Genomic DNA, 25,981 nt, shown 5'->3' on the forward strand with positions numbered 1-25,981 from the left:
GGGTCCCCACATTTTTATTTTACACTGGTTCCCACAAATTGAGTAAGTGGTCCTGACTGCCACAGTAGATCTAGGGTGGAGTCTGAGGTTTTGCATTTCTGACAAGATCCCAGGTGATGCTGATGCTTCCAGTCCTTGGATCATGCTTTGAGTAGCAAGATTCAGTCTAAAGTATAGTAGAGCAACAACTTGGAAGGAACATAAAAGACGGTGCCAACCTAAATAGAGAGAGGATCTCTAAAAGAAAATGATATTTATTCAGGAATAGGGCATTGCAATGTGAATACATATGCCATAGTAAACTACGTGTGTATTCAGGGGGGTAAAAGAAGACAAAGGGTTTTAAAGAAAAAATAATGGAGGATTACATAACTGTTTGAGGATAATTATTCTTGGCTACAAAGATCAATAAAAGGGTGATACCAGTCTGAAGCTGGACAGGCAGTTGGTGGGCAGATGTCCTTGCAAAAGTAATTCTAGTTAAGGTTGCGATGACCTTTGAGCAAGGTTGTGGCCTTATACTGTCCTTTGGGATAGTTCTTATTATCAGGAGTAAGTGCATTAGAACTCCTCCCCTTCATGGCCTTTCCTTGGCTCTATTTTTCAGGGTTTTTAACAAAACCAACTCCATTTTGATTCTGAAAACTTTCACAACAGTATGGAGTTGAAGACCCTGGCAGCTGGAATACTCACCACAAACTAAGTAAGACATAAATTTGTATAGTCCTTGAACTTCTGCATTTTGGAATATCTTTGTTACACAGGTTAGCTCTAACAATAGGAAGTGCAATAGAGTGGGTCTCACAGCTTGTTTTGTTCTCACTTAATTATCTTAAACAATTTTGGGAAAAGTCTTCTGTGAGGTGTGCAATGAGGACTTGGCTCCGAGTGGGTCAAACACAAGCTCAGGCTCTCTGGTTCCCTCCTCCATTGCTGGTGGGTGCTGATTGGAATGGACTTTCTGAGGAGCACAGGGACCTCATGAGCCGAGGGTAGCCCCTGCCTACAGACAGCAAGAGGGAAGCGCACCGTTGTGTGGCCCACTGCTGCTACACACACCACTGCTGTGTGGGTGGTCTGCCACAGCCACCACTGCCACAAGGGCAGACTGCCGCCATAGCAGCCATCCCTGCTGTGCACTCAGCCTACCTACCACTCAGCTGCGTTGACACAAGGAAGATCACCAGCAGAGCCTGGGAAAAGAGGCGAGTGAGCACAGACCCATGACCCAGTGGCCCCAAAACAGGGGGAATTAAGCTGTAGTAGTGCACCTGGGGGTGGGAGGTAAAGGTACAGCCCACGCAACTGCCTTGATCTTGTAAGAGACACACACAGAATCCCTGGAGAGTCCAGAAATCCAGGATAGCCAAATAAAGTAAGGAAGAAAATTCCCAACCACCACCAATCCATCCACCAACCAGGGGAAGCAAGGACCCAGGAGGCACCTCTGCCTGCAGGAAAGAGGAAAGAGAAACCCCAAGTAGGGTCACCCATTCAAACTGAGCAGCTCCAGTATATCCCAGTGCCCCCATCAGGGTAATGGGGCACTAGCCAGGGTGCCAACAAGCCTGCCCAGGGTCACCCACCCCAGCCAAAGAGTGATAGAGCACCAGGTGCATCTCCCAAGAACTTGAAAGCTCGCCCATGTCCTCGACAACTTGACACAGTGTCACTAACCTCAGCAAGGAATCACTAAGTGCCCCAGTGCCCAGGCCACAGAGGCACTCACATGCAATTCCAACAACAAATACAGATGAAGTACCCACACAGAGACTACCCTACTGCACCTGTCCAGAACCAATATTAAAATACCCTACTCAACAGTCAATATGAAATACATCTACAGGAGGAAGTCTCTCTCCTCAAAGCCCACTCCAGATGACCAGACATCAACATAGAGATAATAGAAATATAAAAAACCAAGAAAATATTACACCACCAAAAGAATACAATAATTCTCAAGTATCAGACCCCAAAGAGCAGGAAACCCTTGAAATGACTGAAAAGGAATTCTGACCAACAGTCCTAAGGAAACTCAATGAGATACAAGTAGAGTCAGATGACAAAACAAAATGAGAAAAACTAGCCAGGATATGAAGGAGGAAATTTACAGAGAGATTTATAACTTTAAAAAAATGTAGCAAAACTCCTGGAACTGAAGGATTCATACAATGAAATAAAAAACACAACCAAGAACTTAAGCAGCAGGCTAGCGCAACTAGAGAATTTCTGATCTTGAAGACAATCTTTTCTAAATAACCCAAGTGGATAAAAAGAAAAAGAAAAAAATTTTTTAAATGAAGAAAATCTAAGAGAGCTAGCAGAAAACCTTAGGTACACAAACATCCAAATCATGGATATTCTGGAAGAGAAGGAGAAAGGAAAAGGCATTGAAAACATACTCAATGAAATAACAGCAGAAAACTTCCCAGGCATAGGGAATCCAATCCCAAAATTAATAGATGGAAAGAAATAATTAGGATCAGAACAAACTAAATGAAACAGAGACACCAAAAATGTACAAAAGATCAATGAAACAAAAAGTTGGGTTTTTTTGAGAAGATAAACAAAATAGACAAACCATTAGCTAGGCTAGCTAAAAAAAGAAAAGACTCTAACAACAAAAATCAGAAATGAAATGTAGAATTTAAACTGCACTTTAGACCAATTGGACTCGGCAGATATCTATAGAATATTTCATCCAATAACTACAGAATATACATTCTTCTCATCAGCACATGGAATATTTTCCAGGATAGACCACATATTAGATCACAAATCAAGTCCCAACTCAAAAAAAATTTTTTTAAATCCTGTGTTTCTCCAATGACTTGGGTGTTTTAAATATATTTTGTTCCTTCCTTCCAATTTTATTGTGTTTGGTTTTTGCTAGTTTTTTGAGGTGCTAAGATATAGTTTCTCTTTCTCATACGCATTTTTGTTCTACCAGAGGATTTTGTTCTTTCTTGTGTATTCATGGTAGTGATTATAGTTTTTTGGATTCCGGATGCAGGATTCCCTTGAGGAATTATTGTAAGGCTGGTCATGTGGTGTTAAACTACCACAGTTTTTGTTTGTGAAATAGAATATTTCTCCCTCATTTTTGAAGGACATCCTTGCTGGATATAGTATTCTTGTCTGGCAGTTTTTTCTTTTAGTATTTTTAATATATCACCCTCTTGTCTTTTGGCCTTTAGAGTTTCTGCTGAGAAGTCAGCTGTTAGTCTGATGGAGACTCCCTTACAGGTGACTTGGTGTTTTTCTCTTGTTGTTTTTAGGATTCTCTGTCTTTGAGTTTTGCCAGTTTGACTATAATGTGTCTCAGAGAGGACCTTTTTGAGTTGAATCTCTATGCAGATCTTTGAGCCTCCTGGATCTGAAGGTCCTTGTCTCTCCCTATATGTGGATGAAAAGGAATGTCAGGGTTAAGCAGGAACATAACAAGACAGGGTAAAGTGTAGCATGTATTCAAGAAACAGAGGACTCAGGATGGGAGACAAACTTGGGCTCTGAAACTGAGAAAAAGTTTGGAAACAAGTTATAGAGGGCCTTAAATGCCAAGCCCAAAAGTTTGGGCTTTACTGTGAAAGCAGAGGGAGCTGCTGAAAGTTTGTGATTGGGAAGTGGCATGACCAAGGCTGTGCCTCAAGAGGAACAGGATCCTGGCAGTGGATCTGCAATTTCCCATGAGACCAGGACAATAGCTCTTTCTCAGGGGCCTTGGTTTATCTATAAACTAGGATAACTCTATATCTAAACATAGAGCAATGTGGGGCTGGGCAGCAAGTAGAGGGAGGTTAAATTAGTCCCTAGTCTACAGATTCCAGGTTTGGGGCAGAATCCCTGGCATTTGTATTTTTAACAAGCTCCTGTGGTGATTCTGATGTGTATCCAGGTTTATGAATCATTTAACTGGGTAATAACTAAGGTTGTTTACATTTTAATGTGCTGAGACTGATTAGCGGCAGTGGGGATGTCAGTGTTTAGAAGTGAAGAGAGAAAAGTCACTTAAAGACCGTTGTGATGTTGTAGGCAAGAAGTAATGGGAATGTGGGCTTGTGCGTGGCAATAGAGGACGGGGAAACAATGACTAATGGAAAATACCACTGACAGAATTGAGAGGATTTACCTAGTAATTAGAAGTAAGGGTATAATAGGAAGCAGAGGCAAGGATGACTACAAGGTTTAGAACCTTGATCAAGACAGTGACAAATTTCATACATACAAGGAAATCATTAATTTCAATTTTGGTCTTCTTGCTCTCTCTGGTTCATATAAATTCAATTTCTATGGATCTGATCACTACTAGGTGAAGCAATGACAATATTCCAAACCTTTCAAACAACAGCTAAAAACACCTATGCACCATGTCACAGGCACTGTGCTGTACAGTTTGGTCTCATTTAATTCTAATAGGTAGCTCTCTAACCTCACTCTATGTTCCAGGCACTGTGCTACCTGTTTCACATTCATTATCTCATTTAATTCTCAAACTGCCCTAAATGAGTGCTACTATTATCCCTGTTGTCAGATGAGGAAACTAAAACTTAGAGAAACAAAGTAACTTCCCGAAGGTCATTTAGTAAAAGAGCACACATTCAAACCCAGGCAGCCTGCCTCAGAACACAAGTGCTCAGCCACGTGCCACCCTGTTGCCCTGTTAAACAGTAGTCAGATCTGGAAACAAGAAGTGAGGCAACTAAGAACCACAGTCTGCCTAGAATTTTCAGGCTAGTGAAATATACAAGTTGTACTTTAAAAAAACTGCCTTGTATCCAAATAGACTTCAAATTTAAATGTTTAAAGGGGATTTTTGTTGTTCTTGCCTTGGAAAATAAATTCAAGTGATGTGATTTGATTTTGTTTTTGTTTGTTATGCTAGAAATTTCTCTCTGTACCCTTTGGGCAAATGAGGATTGCTGTATGTGCCCTGGGAAGGGCTGTCAGGAAATGACTGCACAATTGAGCAAGTTCTGCAGTCTGCTTGTCACGGGATTTCCCCTGGGCCCTCTTTTAGTCACTGTTGTAATGACTAAAGCTGACAGTGAAGGGAGGGCTTTCACCCTTTACCTCAGTACAGACTCACAGTCAACATAATCCAATACAGCCAAAATCCAACTCATAGTAGTGGGAAGGCTTTCCACACTTACAAAATTCTAAGCAGCTTCGTGAAGTCTCCTTTCTCTGACAATCTCTAAAACTATCTGGTCACATCATATCTAGGTGTCATGTGTAATAAGTATGATAGCAATTTGTGTCTCTGTTCTCTGGTTGTGTTATTTGAATCATTCAATGTGTCCAAAACTTTCCTTAGTTTACCCACACCTTTCTGCAAATTGCTCCACAATGAACCTCATGTTTATATTCTGTTCAGACAAAAATTTTAATCATATTTTATGTTTATTATTAATATAACATGCTATGTAAATGTACAGAAGCCTGACAAATAACAATCTAGTTACACAGCTTAAATAATACAAGCACTCACTGCAGTCTTTATTAGTACTCAGCTTTCTTTTATTTTGGCTTTTTAAAAAATAATTTTTAAAAGTGCATAATTCTTTAAGGCTACTCAGTTTAGGAAAGATTAAAGATAACACATTTCCAGTAATGAGTTAGTCAGTTGTATATATTGCTTCAGATTAGAAAATGTCAAATAAATACTAAGAAAAAAATATTTTAAATTAGCTTAATTTAGATATAGGAACATTTTATTCAAATTTCTAATTTGAATCTTCAGTGTTTCACCTATTTTATGCGTTAATTCCATCATACCAGGTCTTCTTTCAGTAATTTCTAGACTGCCTCAGACAAGATATAAAAAGAATTCAATTCCAGTCAATAACATTATCTGTCTTCTTCTCACCAGGATGAGAAGCTTCTGCTCCTAACATGGGAGCCACGGTAGGAAAAGAACTCCCTTTAATCCACTGGGGACGAGCAAATAATACTGCTGAACTGCAAGAATAAAGACCACACAGCTGTGAACATGCACACTCTGATTCCAGCAAACAAGGACTGACTCCTTACAAAATCTAACTTTGGTTGAGAAATACTGAGGTTGCTAAGCCACAAATGCCAAGGTTATAGACACTGACAAAAGTAGCCCCAATAAAGTGGCAGGGTTTTGGGGTGGGGCCTTTCCTTCAATAACAAATGCATTCAGAAGGTTCAGGATTCAGTTTTTCTCAAAATGTCATAACATCTTGCCAAATCTTCTCCCACTAGGCCTGCTGAGACCAGAGAAACCGATCACACTTTTCAAGCATACTTTGTATCAAGGCTCTGAAATTGCAAAGAAAGAAACAAACAAATTTAGTTGTCATTGTTCATTCTTCACAGAAAACTTAAAACCTACAGAAACTTAGAGGATTTGAAAAGTCAACTAATTCTGTGCATCAAAAGACACAATCAACAGGGTGAAAATGCAACCTATAGAATCGGAAAAAAAAAATATTTGCAAATCATCCATCTGAAGGGGAGTTAACACCTGGAATACGAGAGAACTCCTACAAGAACAAAAAACAAATAACCTGATTTAAAAATGGGCAGAAGACTTGAATAGGTATTTCTCTAAAGATGATATACAAGTCAATAAGCATATTAAAAGATGCTCAACATCACTGATCAGTAGGAAAATACAAATCAAAACCACAATCTCACAGCCAATTAGGATAGCTACTTTAAAAAAAAAAATTGAATATAGTAAGTGTTGTCTAGGATGTCAAGAAATTGGAACCCTTGTGCATTATTGGTAGGAATGTAAAATGGTGCAGTCTCTGTGGAAAATAGTATGGTGGTACCTCAAAAAAATTAAAAGTAGAACTGCCATATATAATCTAGTAATTCCACTTCTGGAAATATACCCAAAAGAATTGAAAGCAGGGTATTGTAGAGCTATCCGTACATCCATGTTCATAGCAGCATTATTCACAACAGCCAAGAAGTGGAAGCAACCCAAGTGTTCATTGACAACATGTGATATATGCATACAATCGAGTATCATTCAGCCTTAAAAAGGAAGGCTAAGCAAAATAAGCCAGTCACAAAAAGACAAATATTGTATGATTCTACTTAGATGAAGTATCTAGAATAGTCAAATTCATAGAAACAGAAAGTAGAATGGTGGTTGCCGGGGCTGGGAGAAAGGGGGGAAATGAGGAGTTGCTGTTTAATGGACATGGAGTTTCAGTTCTGCAAGGTGAAAAAGTTCTGGAAATGGGTTGCACAACAATATGAATATACTTAATACCATTGAACTAAACACTTAAAAATGATTAAGATGGCAAATTTTCTGTCATGCATATTTTACCACAATTAAAAAAAAAAACTTGATTGAGAGTATTAGGTATCTGGTACCAATAATATCCTTAAAGAATTGAGTACACATCAAATTTGAGTATTCACATTAATCCAAATAGTCTCTTGGTCATGATTGTGAATGAAATACTGCTTTAGCCTTTTCCCACAATCACCATATAAATTTCAGTCTCCTCATCTGTTAGTGAGGGGTCAGGACTGGATGATCTCTACAGTCCCATCTACCTCTGAAAGTCTATTCTCCAAGCACCTCTGGCAAGGGCATGACAGACTGGTATTACCTCTGCCTTTTCTCAGCAATCCTCAGGATATCACAGGTTCTGGTAAACTTCTCTGACAACTCAACAGCCAGACCACATTCCTGTAGCAGTGACCAAGCCCGATCAGGGCCCATGGCCTTGGCTAACAGGAGTGCCACATTCTCCACATTGATGGGGGAAGGCCCATCACTGAGGTTCCCATTTAGTGACTCCTGGGGGGCTGGCCTTGTGCTCTTGTTCTGTACAAGACGTAGGAGAAGCTTCCATTCCTCCACAGTCTCTGGGATCCAACCTACACACATACACACAGAAACAATGTTGGCTCTAACCACTCTAAGCACACTACCTACATACAGGAGATGGTCAAAACTGTTTATAAAAACACTCACTACCAAAACATAAAATATTCAAGAACACAATCTCATTACCCTAACACAGAGTTGTTTTCTGAACATTTGTTGCATAAACAGTTCATGATAAAGAAAAACCACAAAATTAGCCTCAAAATTCTTTCAATAACTCAGTAATTACCCAATAGAATACTCTATGCTAGGCACTGGATATGCAATGATGAACAAAACAGATACAATCCTTGCACTCTTGTGGAGCATATCACCTAGTAAAAGAGACAGAACTTAAACCCATAAATAAATATATACTTATAAACTGTGCTAAGTACTATGAATAAAAAGAACAAGGAACCATTAAAGAGAATGGCTGATTTTGTTTGGAGGATCTGAGAAGAGCTCTATGAGGAAGTGACATTTAAACAGCTAAAAGATGCAACAAGCTTAGAGGACATGTGCATGTGGCCCACATAATATACAAACTGAGAGTAGGGGCATCAGGAATGCAGGGGAAAGGAGCCTGCATTTCTGACAAAGAAAACATGGAATACGACATGACATAAGAAAGAACCTGCTGAGTTCAAGGAATTTTTAAAAGTCTAGAGTGCCCAAAGGTAGCAATGAGTAGTGAGGTTGAGATGACAGAGCCAGGCCTTGAGGACCAGCTTAAAAATCCGGATATTATTCTGAGTTAAGTGCAAGGAGTTTCAAGGAAGGAAGCTACATAATCCAATTTCTTTTTTTTTAAGAGAAATCATTCTGGCTGCTGTAAGGAAAATGGATTAAAAGAGGGCACAAATGGAAGCCAGATGACCAGTTATGAGGTTACTGCAGTAGTCTAGACAAGTAGCTAGGATCAGAGTGACGGTGGTGGAGCAAACTAAAGTAGATAGATATATGTGGCAGTGAGATCAACACGCCTTGGAGAGTGACTGACATATGTCACAAGGAGAGAGAAGTGTCAAGAAAAGATCCCTATTTAACACACCAAGAATAAGAATAACTCATTATTATTAGAACTTTTGTCTGAGTGGGGAGGATTTTAGGTGATATTTATTTTCTTTATGCTTCCTGAATTTTCAATTCTTTTTCTATAACAAACATATCATGTTGTAACTTTAAAAACACAAACCATTTATATCTTAACTTTTCTGGTTATTTTTCAGAAGTATATAAATATCTATAATTCTAGTCCTACAAAATAACCTGGCCCTCCTCTTTCATTTCTAAAACAAAGATGATCTCAGTAATCATAACTATAGCTGTTACATCTGAAGCTAAATGTTGCCAGTCAACTGGCTTTTTTGTTCTGGTCTGATTTTCCCTCTCCCAGACATACAGGGCTGAAAAAAGCTGTAGTGAAGGACTCTGGGTTCTTCTGCTGCTGAGGGAAGGACCCTGATGGCATGCCGTTGGTATCTCTGCACTGAGATGAATACAACAGCAATATAAAACAGACCAAGACCACCTCTCCAAGCACAGGAATGGACTCTCAGACTTCAGGTATCAGTGTGTCAAAGTCCTGCCCCTCTGATCGTCATTTTATCAGTGTTGGATTGATAAAAATTTCATTTTATTTTATTTTATTTATTTATTTTTAAAGATGACCGGTAATGGGATCTTAAGCCTTTTGGTGTTGTCAGCACCACGCTCTCCCAAGTGAGCTATCCAGCCATCCCTATATAGGGATCCGAACCCGTGGCCTTGGTGTTATCAGCACCACACTCTCCCAAGTGAGGCACAGGCTGGACCCTAAAAATTTTATTTTAAAAGTATCAAAATATCTCTAAAGGCTTAGGAAGTCTGATTGCTATTCCACTTTAAGTTCATCTTAATGATCTCTAACTTTTGACTGTGTAAAAGGCAACATGATGCACTAAAAAAGAACCTGAGCACAAGTTCTGGAGATAAGCCTGGGTCTGAACACCAGTTCCAGCATTTACTAGTTATCTGACTTTGGGCCAGTTAATTGTCCTTTCTGGGCCTCAGTTGAAACATCTGGAAAGTGGAAATATCAGTAACTATCCCAAGAGTTTATTTTCTCATTTAAAACAGTATACGGAAAGCACACAGTATGATGCCTAATACATACTAGGCATTCGTTATATTAAAAAATTGTTGTAGTTTATTCTTAATTATGATATCATAATATACCAAAGAGTACAGATCAAAAAAACTCCACAAATTTGACAACTAGCTAGAATTATACATGATCATTAAAATGTTCACCAAATTTATTGACCAGTCTGGAGTGACTTCTAAAATAATACAACCATGAGTAATTAGTTGGAATTTACATACCACTGTCCCCTTCCATCAGGCTCATATCATTCAGGTACACAATGTTGGTGAAGGCCTCTCTTCTTCTCTCCAGCTCCAAACAGAGAGTAAGATATCCAGGCCAGAAACTTTAAAGAAACCAAAATTGCAGAAAGAAGTAAAAGGCAGTGAATTTATCTGGATCTGCAATACAGTAGATACTAGCCACATGTGGCTATTTAAATTTAAAGGAAAACAAAATTTAAAAATCCATTTTTCAGTTGACCTATGCATATTTCAAGTACTCAGAGGCCATGTATAGCTAGTGGCTATCATATTGGAAAGTGCAGAATAACATTTCCATTATCACAGAAAGTTCTATTAGACAACCCTGATCTTAATAAAATAAAATAAAATAAAGACAAAACCTAGTGATAAATACTGACATTTGAGGCCAAGCACCAATTATGAGAGGTTTAAGCTTTGTGTACTTTATAAACTTTAAGATTCAATGCAAAACCAGCATATTTCTTCTCTAAATATACAAACCTTGGAAGTCCTCCCTGACTCTTCCCCCTCCTTCACTTGCTATATCCAGTATCAACAAGTCCCACTGCATTCTCCTTTGAAATGTCCCTTGGACATGCTCCTTTTGCTGCCCTACTAATCACCAATCCACTCACACCTGAATTACTGCAACAGCTTCCTACCTAGTCTTTGTCTCCAATCCTTCTCACATATGACACCAGAAATGATCTCTAGAAAGCTCCACTTTCATTATGTAATTTTGTATCAAAAAGTCTAAAAGGGTCTCTACTGATAACTAAGTTAATTCTTCTGACCAGCTTTGAAGGTCCTGCATGATCTCATCACCCACGACTTGGCCAGTCTCATCCCTCATTATCAATGAACAAATGTGTGTCAAGTATTGACCACTGTATGGACGAGACACTATATGGGGGAAAAAAAGACACAAGTCCCTACCTCCAAAAGATTTTAATCCAGGTCACGCCATAAGACAACATCAACAGGCAATAAATAACTAATGTGTGATGTAAATAATAAGCAGTGTCAGTTTTTCACGCCCTTGCTCTTACTGTTTCTCTCACCTGACCCACCCTCCTCCTGGCTCCTATACAAATACAAATCCTACACAGGTTTCAGGGTTTACCTTCAAAGCCTCACCTTCTCCCTGAGTCCTTCACCAGCAATTCTATTTAGCCCATTCTGATCCCTCTCTTCTTGGATATCCCATGTCTATTACAACTGATAACACAGACAACCTGGCACTTAATTAAATACTATCTACATGCCTGAGAACTAGAGCTAGCAACTAAGCAGAGAGGATGGAGAGGAATTAGCAAGAGCCAGTCTTTCCCACACAAAAAATATGCACGAAACTTAAAAGGAAAAAGATGTTTACTTTACTATCACTTAAAACAAAAAGGTACCGTGGGACTGCAAGCAATACTGACTCTATGTTAGGCCCTTACCACTTTGTTATGTCTTTGTGGGAGCTTTGCCCATAAAGTTGTACAGTAACTAGGGAAAAGGCAGTTAGAACAGATAGGAACAACCTGCTGACTGTAAAGGAATGATTAAGTACCAGAGTGATGATAAGTCAGCCTGGCCACCTGCGTCAACATTTGGAACTAGTTACTTAAGTTAAGCTTGCTTAGGAACTGCCTATACAAACCTGAGCTCAGACTTGAGATAGTGTGGAGAAGTTTGGTATATGCCTTTGGGCTGCCATCGGCCTGACACATTACTCTGTAAGTAAGTTACTCTGTAATAAAGTTCTTTGTTTTATCACATAGAATGGCCTGTTACATTGTTTGGCCTCAAGATACCTTTCTGGTTAGGTGGACAATCTGCCCTTGGTCCACTTTTAGACAGACACATTTACTTTTATGTAGCAAAGAGAATTCCCAAATGATGAAACATATCAATTCAGGCCCTTAACTACAAGGTTATTAAACTGAAATAATTCTAATCTTAACTTTAACAAATTCTGAGAAAATTCTCACCCACAAGACCTACAGATGTCCGTCATTTTCTCTTTGGTTGTAAAATCTGCAGGAAGTTTAATTAGATGAAGGATCAGCTGACTGTAACCCCAGGAAAGCAAGTGTGAATGAGGCCTGTGAAATTTTAAAAAATTAATTAATTAAATAGGAAATAAACTCTGGAAAGTGTTTATTAATCATCTAGCAGGTAAGAATAGTTTAATTATATTACATTATTATTATATTTTCAAACATTTCTGTTTGGCTTTTGAAAAATTAAAAATAGCTACTTTTCCTATAACCTATTCATTTTTTTTAAATTAGATATTTTAGGTAATCAAGAGTAAAAGAAAGAAGCCCATAATTCCATCATTCACAGACAGCCATTGTATATCCTTCCAGACCTTTTGTCTAGGCATATAAGACAGGCACTTTGGGGACCTTTAAAAAGCTTCTCTTGGAGGAAAACACAAGGAATATTTCTAATACATTACAAGTATCAGTGTGTATTTTTTGTAAATTCTACTTTTACTAAAAAAACCCTAAATCAGGTTGTGTCTAGAAATCCCTTGACAAATTTTTAGGAAGAAAACATACATACACATGCACTATTTTCTCCCTTTAACACAGGTTTAATCATCAAGGGCTCCTGAGAACTTGTTTGGAGGTTCTAGCTGCAGAGCTATTCATATACCCTTGACAGAGGTCCTCTTCTCTGTCGGGGAAGGTCATCCTCTTCGATGAAGCACACAGCTTCGAGAGGGATGCACATAGAGCAGTGAAGGAGGAAGGGGACACCCACCTAGCCAGCCAGATCAGCCAAATCAACCCTAGTGATCAACAGGGTGAAAGATGTCACAGCCAGATCGCCCTCACATCCATCAAGGGCTCTTAATGTGGGTCCAGGAAAGAGCTGAGGGAATGTTTAATTCTCTGAAGTCATGTGCAAAATTTTGCATGCATATGCATTTTTCTGAAAAGAACCATCAGATTCTTACAGGGTTGGTGACCCAAAAATGTTCAGAACCACTAAGAAGTACATTCAATCTCATTACTACCATGAGTTGGGTCAGTCTCTTCCATAGCTATTCCTAAAGTGAGCCCAAAATGCTATAAGTGAATAATATGGTTCCATTCCAAAGGAACTTTGGAGGTTAGTCCTTAGAAAGGGGACTCCTACCTTACCTGGGGCATCCTTCATCATCCATTGTGCTTGTGCTTGGTGGAGCATCATGAGACACTGCCAAAAGCAGCCAATCCAATCTTAAAGATTCTGGTTGTAGAAAAGACTCAAGGAAGGACGACCTAAGAGAAAGTTTGGCAGAAAAGTCACCAATCTTCATGCTGAGAAAGGAAACATAAAATGTGAGAGTGTAAAGAAACATAAAGTATGGGAGTATTGATTCAGGAATCAACACAATAGATGAATTAACTTGAAAACTTTCTGCTACAAAATGTCTAGAAATGCTGGTGAAAACTTAGTAGTCCTCTAAATGAATAACTGAACCCCAAAATAATAAGAAAAATGCCAAAGGACCAAAAAAAAAAAAAAAAGAGGAGTAATAAAAACCAGTGTGGCAAGTATGAACCAATTAGAGGAAGAAAAAAAAAAAGGAGGAAGTTGCCAGTCTAATAACCAAGGCGCACAGAGCCATGGAGAGATAGAAAATGACACACCAACCTAAAAAGAGAAGAGCTAGAACTGAGATCCACATACAAAAAGCTGGGATATCGTCCATAAAAAGGTAACAGTAAATCCATTCACTGGCAGAGAAAACAAACTTACCTGTCTTAGCCTAGGCCCTGAATCAAGGGTTTAATTTTACACTGATGATCTGAGAATCCCTGAGAGAGAGAGAGAGAGGGAAGGAGGGAGGTACTAGAAGTATGGTACATGCGCACTTGTGATGTATGCTATGAAGTGTGGCAGAATGGTACGAGATTGCCAGAATCCTCATCTTCCATAATAAGTGCCTCAACCCTGTGGTAGTTAACTGTAAAAATGTTACACCTGCTTATAAAAGAGAAACAATGCCCTATCAAAAGAGAGTCTGAAAATATGCTCTCCTTCTTACCGCTGATCTTCGGGCCTTGATTTCACCAGACTGTCTAAATAGGCCAAAAACTGAGCAGGATGATGATGACAAAGTTGCATGATATCCGAAGGCAATATGGATGGATAAAACCTGATTAAGGATCGAAGAGCAGATTCCCCAAACTTCTCATACAACCTGCATTTAAAAACAAAACACTTCAGTCTCCAATTTCAGTGAGATGATATAATTTGTATATTAAGTACTTATTAGAAATGAAAATAAATATACTAACAAGAAGCTGCCTGATATGCAAATGAGTACAATTTTAAAGACTAAGACACAAAAAAACACATGTGCTTCAGTTCATATAAACAACATACAAGACAACCTACCGGGTAGCATAAGCAATCAACAAAGGACTATCAAAAGGAACTGAGTCATCTAATAACTTTAATCTCGTTGGTAGGTCTCCTTCTTCCATCTGCGTACACGTAGGATTGGAACTAGTCATTTCTGAAAGATAAAGCACATCCTTTCCCCTTCATCTCTTAGCTGTAAATATTCAATTCATGAACATATTCTTTCAACAATCATTAATCACGCATCTACCATGTACACCTACTATGTATAAGGCCCAATGTTTGTTAAGCACTATAGGAGACAAAAAAAACCAACATGCAATCTCTACTTTTAAAGGACTTTAAAATCAAATTGGGATGCAAAGCATATTGAAAGTTTTAAACAAGACAAAGGAACAGATAACAAATACTTCGGTGGCTATTACTCTTGAAAAAATAAGTATCTGGGGTTATATATGTCTACCATCTATGTACATACATCACAAGCTATATATATCTACCATCAATATCAAATTGCTCAGTCTTTCCTAGTATCCCCTACTCCATCTTTTAGAATTAAACTAAATTCAATGAAATTAATTGTAAACACATTGTATATTGACAAAATAAAATTAAATTAAAAAAAAAGAAATTAATTGTAAAATATTTGGCCTCTTTTTAAAAACATCAGTGTAGCAAATATTCATCCTCTGAAGGAAGATCTGACTTTTGGGAATAATCAAAAGTCATTTTAAGCCAAGTCCAGTGAATACAGTAAGTGATGATCTAGTTAAAATTATGTTTTTTTTAAAAAAGAAAACAATACTAATCTAAAGTAAAATGTGTTTTTTTCAAGTAGTTTTCAACTGACTCTGAAGATAAATCCCAAAGAATAGTTCCAAATGCTGTTTTCCATAATTACAACACCATTAGAAGGGTGGGGCCTGTTCAACAGACCATTTCTAAAGGCTCAACCTTCAATTTCTGATATATTTGTTGGAAAAAAAGGTCATTTTTTGCCCAGTCCCATTGTTTCTCATTTCACTGTCAGGCAATAAGTACTTAAAAGGAATTCAGAGAAGGAAGCCATCATTTAGAGCTGGAGAAGTAAGGAAAAGCTTTATGACTGGGTGGGAGCTAAGCCAGATGTAACCACCTAAATTCAAGCAGCTACATCATTTCAAATTGCCCACTATGCTTGTCATAGCCAGCACTGGTAGTAACAATCATCACTCTGGCTTACTGAGACTCTTTCTGCTATTCTCCTGTGCCCAGGGTTGGGTATGATCACATAATAAAGATGATACAGAAAATTTCCAATAAGTAATGATGTCAACACACTTGAACCTATTTGAAGAGAAATAACCTGTTTCTTATGCTTTTAAGTGCTATATGCTGCTATATGTAAACTGAAGCACAACTGTAACCATAACTTCCTGAATGCTAAAAGACCTCTAAGTCAGATAATACAAAAATGTATCCCTACCTGTGGCTATTCACTTTTGGTAATGAATCAAGTTTGCTTAAAGTCTCAATCAATTATTAGAAACATGGCATCTGTTATTGGAGCAGAATTTTGAATTAACATTCACCTCTTCAAAAACATGGAACTATGGCAGTAGAAACGGCAATGTTGGTTTTAAGGGTATGAGAGCTGGTTTCTATATCAGGAGGACAAACAGTGTGACCTTTGGTCAAGTCTGAGGTAGACACTACTGGCTATGCACCAAAGTCTCCTGAGGTAGACATGCAAGCCTTTCACCCATATTCGTTCTCTTCATCTTGGACACCAGGATAAGTTACATTTCCCAGTCTACTTTGCAGTTAGGTAGGGCCATGTGATAGAATTCTCACCAATGGAATGTCAACAGAAGATATGTAAGCCATTGCCAGCCAGGCCTATAAAACAAGCATGTTCCACATGCTTTCCCCTGGACATAGCAACCCAGCCTCAACCTCAAGCCCTAAGGAAGGATGGAGCCTAAAATAGTGAAAGGAACTTGGAATGCTGAATTACCACATGGGAGAGAGCTGCCCATTGACTTGGAACACCTGTCTTGACTATTATGAGCAAGAAATAAACTTCTATTAAATATGCATTATTATAAGATATTTATTACAGTACTTTAGCCTACCCAAATAGTAATATCTCTCTGTGTGTCCTTTTCCTCATCTATAAGATGGAATAACACAATCTACTTTAAAAATTGTTATAAGGATGAAATGAGCTGATGCCTGAAAAGTGTTTACCATAATATCTGGTACACAGTAAGTACCCAATATATGATATATATTATTTCTATATTAATAAGTTACATGAGGGATTTTCTTGTTTTTATGTATCTGCATTCATGAACACTTTAACTCCAACTTCTCCAACACTGCCATATAATTCTCTGAATGTGATTGTGAAAGAAATAAATCTAATTTCTTATAATACAGTTTCAAATTAAACCAATGTTTGAAGAACTATTAAAAATTAAAATGAGTGGAAAACAGAATGGAAGTTGACCAGAACAGAGGTGATTTTCTACTTAAATTTTTTTTTAAACCAAAAAATTCAAAAATGCTACTGCCCTCTATACTAATTTCTATATTTGATAAGGCAATCTGATTGTTACCTTGCAATCCTTCAATAAAAGTATCCCAAACACAAGGGCTGTTAGCATAACTAAGCTTGATACTCTCCTTTGCTCTTTTCAAGTCCAGGAGAAAAAAGTACTTCTTTAGGAACCGACAAGCCAGAATTTCAGGAGAGCAGAGTTGAAAAGTGTGGTCCATATGTCTGCTTGTGCTTTTCATCTCAGAATTCAATACATTCAATTCCAAACACAACGTTGTCAATTCAGCCAGGTCCTTCTGAAAACCATTTGCTATGGTACATGGAGAACATACTTGAAAAAGGTCATCTGAGGACTCCTTCAGACTACTTACAGATTCACATGTTGTTTGATCAACAGTTTCTTCATTGCCTAAAGTGTCCCTTTTTTCCTTTTCATTATTTTCATCTAATATTCCCTTTTTTGATTCATTAAGCAATAGCATATCCTGGTTTGATTTCATGGATAAGTTGCCAGTATCTGAAATGCCTGAAAAGTCTTTCGTGGCAAATGTTTTTTCTAACTGTGAAAGCCACTCCTGTAAAACCATTCTCAGAGAGTTGGGTTCAAATAAAACCAGAGGGTCCTGTAGCTTGGTCCTGTACAAGACAGACAAATATAAAATTTACATTTAATGTGATTTTTTTAAAACAAATTATTTCATTTCTAAATAAACCTAACTAATACAGCATATTCATCTGGAATAAATGTTTCTTTTCAGCTCTTTAAATAACTACCATCTCAGCAAGATGACAAAACAGAGAATATCAACTTTGTAGTATTTTACTAATTCTTGAATTTCAATTCCAAATGAGGCTACTTCTGCCCCAGACTGTCTCAGGACCACTACTGATGACCTCAAAAAGTCATTTCCATTCACTGTAAAACTTTCTCATTCATACTCACATTGCTTCTGCTGTTGCTGCTTTGAGCGCTTGGAACCTGTCTTCTTCTAGAGGTTGACTAGTTATCTCTTTTCTCCCCCTAACAAAGTGTGAAAAATAAAATAATATTCACAAGAGTTAGAGGGGATCAGAGCTTTCTTAGACAAATATTTCTAAGCACTTACTCAATAGCAGGTATTGTGCTTCATGTTACCTGAGACAAACAGATGACTATAAAAAGTGATCCACAGCACTCAAACAACCTTACAAGAAGAAAACAAGCAACCCAATTAAAAAATGGGCAAAAGAGCTAAGTAGGCATTTCTCTAAGGAAGATATACAAACGGCCAACAGACATATGAAAAAATGCTCAACATCACTCAGCATCCGGGAAATGCAAATCAAAACCACATTGAGATACCATCTAATCCCAGTTAGGATGGCTAAAATCCAAAAGACTCTGAACGATAAATGCTGGTGAGGTTGCGGAGAAAAAGGAACTCTCATACATTGTTGGTGGGACTGCAAAATGGTGCAGCCTCTATGGAAAATGGTATGGAGGTTCCTCAAACAATTGCAGATAGATCTACCATATGACCCAGCTATCCCACTGTTGGGAATATACCCAGAGGAATGGAAATCATCAAGTAGAAGGTATACCTGTTCCCCAATGTTCATTGCAGCACTCTTTACAATAGCCAAGAGTTGGAACCAGCCCAAATGTCCATCATCAGATGAGTGGATACGGAAAATGTGGTATATCTACACAATGGAATACTACTCAGCTATAAAAACGAATGAAATACTGCCATTGGCAACAACATGGATGGACCTTGAGAGAATTATATTAAGTGAAACAAGTCAGGCACAGAAGAGAAATACCACATGTTCTCACTTACTGGTGGGAGCTAAAAATTAATATATAAATTCACACACACACACACACACAAAACCGGGGGGGGGGGGAAGAAGATATAACAACCACAATTATTTGAAGTTGATACGACAAGCAAACAGAAAGGACATTGTTGGGGGGGAGGGGGGAGGGAGAAGGGAGGGAGGTTTTGGTGATGGGGAGCAATAATCAGCCACAATGTATATCGACAAAATAAAATTTAAAAAAAATAAAATAAAATAAATTAATGTCAAAAAATAAAAAAAAAAAAAAAAGTGATCCACAGCCTCGAGTCAGAGTAAGTTTAAGTCAGAGTAAGCTCTAATTAGGAAGAAAGGCATGCAAACAATTAAGTATAATATAAAAAAGAATAAAATAAATGCTAAAGAGCAGCACTTTAAAGAGCATTGTGCTATGGAAACACAGAAGAAGGAATAATTATTCTGACCAGGCAATCAAGAAAAGCATTCCTGAGGAGGTAATATTTGTTACAAAAAAATGGTGGAACTATACTACACATGGAAGACACAGAATGAAGAAAGGTGGTGAGATGTCAGAGTACACACCCAATTCTCTAACAGGACTAGAAGTTAGAATGATTAGCGGGATGTGACTGGAAATGAGGCTAGAAAGGTAGGCTAAGGTCAGGCTGAGGGCTGCCTTAAATGCCATGTCAAAAAATCTGTACTTTTTTTCTACAAACATGGATTCACTAAGTTATCCAGAGAATAATGCACCTTTTTTGTCCTCTGACTGCCCAGATACACTGGACCTATGAGTCTCTCTCTCAATTCCTGGGTAAGTACTGAGCTTGCTTGCCTCTAATGTCCAGATCCCCTGAACTATGAGATAAGGCAGAAACCAGAGAGACAAAAAACTTCACACTATGCTAGACTAAGGTCTCTGCTACAGCTCTACTACAGAAGGACTATGCTACCAGCATATCATAGAAAGGCACCTGACAAGACATCAATGCCAACTATTTGATCAACAGTTTCTTCACTGCGTAAAGAGTCTCTTTTTTTTTCTTTATTATCTTCATCTAATATTCCCTTATTTTTGACTGATCCAACAACAGCACATCCTTGATCTTACATGCCAGAGAGCTTTAGTCAACTAACTAAGGTCACATGCTAGTCAGAAGCAGAGCTAGGATAAGGCCTAGAACCCTGGTCATTTTACTCTTAATCTAACACTCCTCTGACATCCCAGAAGTTTGAGGAGACTGTGGGGGAAGAAAGGGGTTGTACAGGGGAAAGATGGAAGAGGTACAAAATTAAAACTATGTCTCAATAGATTTGCTACAGGTTGATGTAATTTTTCAACACATGTGGAATTCACAATTTTTATGAGTATACAAACAATCCTCAATGAATGTATGTCATATAAGTGCCTTCTCCAACAGGACACAGTCTACGGCTTTCTTCAAACTGACAGCTGGCTCCCTAGGCTTTACACAGATTTATATGTGAGAGCTTACTCAGTGTCTTCCTCCTTTGGGCAGGTAACTGAACTCACATCCTCTTCACATGATTGTTCATCATCCCTGGGTTCTGGTCTCACTTTCATATCAGGGCTTGTGTGAAGGGTGCCAATCTTCTCAGTGGTTTTACGCACAAAGCTAGAAACGCTGGAAGTCAAATGCCGAAAAACTAACATGAAAAAAATCTTGTTACTGCCAAGAATGAAAAATTTGGTACCTGAGTTTTCTAAATTCCTATTAGTCCTAAGAAGGCAACTTGGTCTTAATAAAGCCTCTGTTTATAGCACCTTCTCTAATCAACTATATATTTCACACGAGGCCCATGTAAAACTTATGATTCATTTCATTTACTAAACTGCCCTGAGAAACCAATGATTCAGTGCTAAAGAAAGAGGTCTTTAATTCTTGCTATGTCTGTAATGTTCTTGTCAACAGAGGCAAAGTAAGCCATGTGATCATCAGCCCTATCCTGATCAGAGAATAACAAAGAATTTCTTCATGAAACTCAGCTGCTAACTAGTCACAACATACCCTTATTAACAAGCAAAATTTGTATCCAGTAAGACTCAGATAAGCAATTAAGTAACTGCACAAAGTCTTCTCTCTCAAACTCAAATGCCAATCCTGGTTTCACGGAGAAAGAATTCTGAAAAGTCTCCAATTCCAAGGCCAAACTGAGAATGGATCAAGACATGACTAATGATACATGGAAACTGTTCCCATCAGGGATGAGGAGAAAAATTTTTTAATTTTCGCTCTGGCTGGGTGAGGGAAACCCACATCTGTTAACAACTAAAATACCCAGTTACTAAAAGAGGAAAGCTAAATTCCCCAAGGTTGAAATGAGAACAGCCTCATGTAAGAGGTTATATAAGAAATAACTTTCTCTCATTTATAATGTCTTTCTATTCTCAGCACAAAGTACATAATGCGACAACTGAAGTAAAATCAGAAATGGAATTAAATCACAAGACTAATTGGTTTACCTTTCTTTGACAGCTTGAAGAGACACAAGAGGAGATGGGGAACGAAATGATAATGGAATGCCGAAGGGGAGAAAAGTTTCATTCTTATCTGTCTCAAACGTCACTGGAACATGAGAAACATTGTCTAATGAATAGAATTGGGGGGGGAAGGGACAAAATCTAGTCACATTGGAGTTTTTTTAATCTTTAAAGAAATTCTAAAATGAATAAACCAAAGGAAATGAAGGATTCAATATTAAAATCACAACTGACCCAGATACAAATGAGCAGAACATGGGTTTACGAGATGCATGGGATGGTCCACATGAAACACTTAAGGCAGGTACCTTCATTTGCCTACTAACCCTGAATCCCCATAAGTCAAAAAGGAAGTTTAGAGTCTCTATTAATCTCGTCTCAACAGTTCAGTCACAGGAATACTCGAACATCAAAAAGGGAAGGTAATGACCCCCAAAACTGTAGTAATTTTTCATTCCTGATGGAAAATAATTTGGTTAGTCAGGATAAAATCTTTCCACTCTTTCGGTTAATGAACTTCTTCCTTAACCTTTCCAGCATTTTGACGCATGATCAAAATTAGGCACTTTACCAACGTTAGCCTAAACATGAGGGGGAAAAAAACTAAGCATAACCTGCTCTTCTAGTGGCAAGCAGATACACAGGTCTGGATGGAAAATCAACATGCTAAAAATTAACACATCATAGGAATTCTATGCACAAGATAATCCTGGTAATGAGAACTCAAAGAAAATAACTGCTTCATATCAGCAACCAACAACAGACACATTCATCACCTTCATCACCTTCATTCCCAGGTGAGCCACAACACTGATCTGGCTGGTCCTCTTCCTGATGTGAGGTGAATTCTTTAAGTCTCTCATCTTCTGAGAGGGTTTGGCTGTGAAGGGAGCAAGAGTCTTCATCCGACTGACTGCCTCTTCTACTACTAATGATACGATAAATACCAGAGTCCAAAATACTGAAACTTTCCTAAAAATGAAAAGAATTCCGAAAAAACAAAGTAAATTTTTTCCTATAATACAGCTTTTTCAGAGAAATACCAACACTAACTAATATAGAAAGTCAATAATAACAATTATGGCTTATTAGAACAAACTGGTGCAAGGCTTGGGCAGCTAGCACCAGGGTCACTCACATGTGCTAGTGGCATCATGCTGCCGTATTTCTCTAGCTTGTCTTCATAAAGCGTGGTAGTGAGAATGGGGATTAAATGAGACAATCCCAAGCTGCACTGACACTCAAATTAGCATAAAGCATCTGAAATCACATATTAGGAGCAACGTAACTTGTTCTAGAGGCTATATGAGGTACACTTGGGAAGAGACAATAATAAACAATAATAAAACAAACAGTGGCTCCACACACACCTAAAAGGAGGCTTCATATAACTGTCCAATAAATAAAAGAAACCTGGAACCCCCTCCTCCAAAATCTACTACATGGAAAGGAAAAAGACAAGTTTTGCGATCCTAGTGGTAAATAAGTATAACGGAAGGTGGAGAAGTCTTACTCTACAACAAAACCCTTTTAAAAGTAAGAATACTTACATGTGATGAAATGGAGCTTCTTCTACTGCTGCAAGCTGAATCCAAAGGTTCAAATTTTAAGATCAATTCTTCAAGTTGAGAAATTAAATCACTATACGTTGCAAGGTCCAGCTGAGATTTCAAATGCTCCAATTTTTCTATAGTCAGCGTTTTTCTTGCCTAGTAAAAGAATAAGTAAAAACCTAATGGAATAGCTCAGTTTGTAACTAAATCTATATTCAAATGGCCAATATACTGAAAGACATCTAACACAGAACATAAAATTTCAAAGGTTTTTTTTTTTTTTTTGTCTTTTTCGTGACCGGCACTCAGCCAGTGAGTGCACCGGCCATTCCTATATAGGATCCGAACCCACAGCGGGAGCGTCGCTGCGCTTCCAGCGCCGCACTCTCCCGAGTGCGCCACGGGCTCAGCCCTCAAAGGTGTTTTAAAAAGGCTTAGCAAGCTAGTGAAAGACTTAATAAGAATTATCTTAGCAATTATAGTGTTTAAGAGTTACCATACACACAATCATTCCCGTTAAAAATAAGTTCTAAAATTAAGATAAATTTGTGGATAAATTTGATATTTTCTTTTAAATGGAAATTGTACCCTCTTTCTTATCCTCCACCCATCCCTAGATATATCTGTCATGCTTTCTTTGGGGATTTATTGCAATATTTGATAAGTCATATACGAAGAGCTAATAAAGACAAGCAACTTCGTAACCCAATCCCATAAGTTAGGATGGTTTTACCAACACATGATGCACACGTCTAAGTTAGCTCTGACTCACTCTGCTACCAATGATAGAATTTTGGAAAAGACAGCATGTGCGAGCAGCCAGGTTCCATAGGCCTCTCCTCAGCAGGCGTTCCACACAGCGCTCCACAGATAACAGGGAAAGATGTAAGACTTTCCCATTTACGTGCAAACAGAACAGTTCATTCTTACAGACAGCTACATCCTGAATATCTACAAGAAAACACAGGATGTTAACCAAATACCCATCTTCCATTTTTGCAAGGGCTGAAATTATTCTATTAAATTCACTTCTCACATAGAGTTTGGCTTGACTGAATTTCATCTCTACTTTTATACTTGCATTTCAGTGAAGAAATCATATTTTAGACACTATTCTAAAAAGATCAAGAATAAAAGATATGGAGAAAGAACCACATCTCTGTGATCTAAAATCCTATGTTTAAAATGGAGGGGGATGGGGGTAAGGGAGAAATTGATAAAGGGCCACAAAAAACAATTACACTGTATATTGTTTAATTTACTAATTACCCTGATTTGAGCACCACGTATTGCACACAGGTATATTCAACTCTGTACCCCACAGATATGTACAATCAACTATGTTAAAATTAAATTTTTAAAAAATTAATAAATGAAGCCTTCTAAATAAATAAATAAAATGCTATTTTCTGTGAAAAGGAATAAAAATTTTAAAAGAGGGTAATCCACATTAAAGGGCAAAATACAATATTCATGAGAGCTACAAACTGATGCTCAATGAATGGATTTACACAGTATGTAAATCAATAAATAGTTCATCAGAAAATATCTATCTCGGCAGAACATCTTGAAAGGACTTAAAAAACTAGTTTTCAAGGGACATCCTTAAGGAACTTAATCCATAAGAAATAAATGTTGATCAGACCAGTAATGGTTTCTCTTTTTTGTGTTGTTTTTACAAAGTAGAAAAAGACCCCCCAAAAATCAATATAGATTCTCTACTGAGCAGCAGTGATAAAAAAAGCTAGATTTCCCCCACTACTGCTTTTAACCAAAAGAATACAGAGATTGAATTTCTCTCAGTCATGTACAATAGCTGTTGTTCCCACAATGACTTTTTGAACCCCAGATTACTAAGATACAAAATGGGAGTCAAAGCAAGACTTCTAGCAGGGATAAAGATTCAGAGCAAATAGAGGGGAAAAATTAACCCATTTGTCCCTTAGCAGTAGTTAATAATATTTAAGAATAAATAAAAATTGTATTTAAAATTACCCATGAAAAAACACATAGCTGAATACAAATTCACAAACGCATGTTTGGGAAGTACCTTACATTGGGAAACATCTATCGTCTCATTTTTTAAAAGAAATGTTACCCCATTCTATTTTTCAACTTCTTACACTGCAAGAGAATCCTCCTACAAGAACCAAACCTTTCACAAGCATAAAATTAAAAATTATAAAAGGAAGAAAATATAATTACCTTTGACTTCACTCCAAAGAAGAACTTGAACATTCTGAGGAATGAAAATATAAATTCCTCTTTCTGTCCAAGTCAGCACACAATGCTCACTGCAAAAGAAAATGGAAGAAGTCAAGAGAATTCAAGTTTGCTAGGATACAGAAGTTTATGATATAATTCCCTGAATTTGGATCCTCACATTAGCTATTAAAGTAAAATCAGACTGTGCAAAGAAAACACAACAGTGATCCAGCTAATCAAGTCTTAACACCTCCTTTCTGTCTATAACAACAACCAAAAAAAAAAAAAAAAACACACATAAAATGATGCCAATTGGAAAAATTCAGATTAATACACTAAATATCTTCTAGAAAAAGAAAAGACTGGTATGTGGAAAAAGAAAAGCTGAGGGATGACTTACCTGATGTTTGTTAAAGCAATTAAACTTCCCATATTTGATATGATTTAAAACAAAGACTCAGGGCCGGCCCATGGCTCACTTGGGAGAGAGTGGTGCTGATAATGCCAAGGCCATGGGTTCAGATCCCTATATAGGGATGGCCAGTTCGCTCACTTGGGAGAGCGTGGTGCTGACAACACGAAGTCAAGGGTTAAGATCCCCTTACTGGTCATCTTTAAAAAATAAAATAAAATAAAACAAAGACTCATCTTACCTCCTATCACTGTTGAGAACTCCTGGTCAAGTATGTGCCAGGAGTTTTATTAAGGGCTCTACCTATACTACCTAACTTTATAGCAGCCCATCAAGGTAGATGTATTATCCTTATTTTATAAAAAAGAAAACTGAAGAT

The 25,981-nt window shown here is 37.8% G+C and overlaps 1 protein-coding gene across 7 annotated transcripts in view; it reads right to left on the minus strand.

Moving 5' to 3' along the window:
- Window positions 1-5,511: 5,511 nt before the first annotated feature.
- Window positions 5,512-25,981, minus strand: part of HPS5 (HPS5 biogenesis of lysosomal organelles complex 2 subunit 2) — a 40,827-nt gene continuing 20,357 nt past the window's right edge. For 3 of the 7 annotated variants that reach the window (XM_063093172.1, XM_063093170.1, XM_063093171.1), the window contains exons 9-23: window positions 25,191-25,279; window positions 23,758-23,936; window positions 22,983-23,141; window positions 22,209-22,404; window positions 21,415-21,538; window positions 20,426-20,575; window positions 18,073-18,150; window positions 17,188-17,765; window positions 14,621-14,741; window positions 14,268-14,423; window positions 13,378-13,536; window positions 12,214-12,327; window positions 10,229-10,335; window positions 7,602-7,872; window positions 5,512-6,285 (exon numbers count right to left, since the gene is read on the minus strand). In XM_063093172.1, coding sequence (XP_062949242.1) covers window positions 6,225-6,285; window positions 7,602-7,872; window positions 10,229-10,335; window positions 12,214-12,327; window positions 13,378-13,536; window positions 14,268-14,423; window positions 14,621-14,741; window positions 17,188-17,765; window positions 18,073-18,150; window positions 20,426-20,575; window positions 21,415-21,538; window positions 22,209-22,404; window positions 22,983-23,141; window positions 23,758-23,936; window positions 25,191-25,279 — 2,542 coding nt within the window. In that variant the 3' untranslated portion in view covers window positions 5,512-6,224. The remainder of the gene's footprint in view (window positions 6,286-7,601; window positions 7,873-10,228; window positions 10,336-12,213; window positions 12,328-13,377; window positions 13,537-14,267; window positions 14,424-14,620; window positions 14,742-17,187; window positions 17,766-18,072; window positions 18,151-20,425; window positions 20,576-21,414; window positions 21,539-22,208; window positions 22,405-22,982; window positions 23,142-23,757; window positions 23,937-25,190; window positions 25,280-25,981) is intronic. The other 4 variants (XM_063093177.1, XM_063093173.1, XM_063093174.1 and 1 more) reach the window with 4 other exon arrangements.

This window comes from Cynocephalus volans, chromosome 4 (assembly GCF_027409185.1).
Source record: "Cynocephalus volans isolate mCynVol1 chromosome 4, mCynVol1.pri, whole genome shotgun sequence".
NCBI lineage: Eukaryota > Metazoa > Chordata > Mammalia > Dermoptera > Cynocephalidae > Cynocephalus > Cynocephalus volans.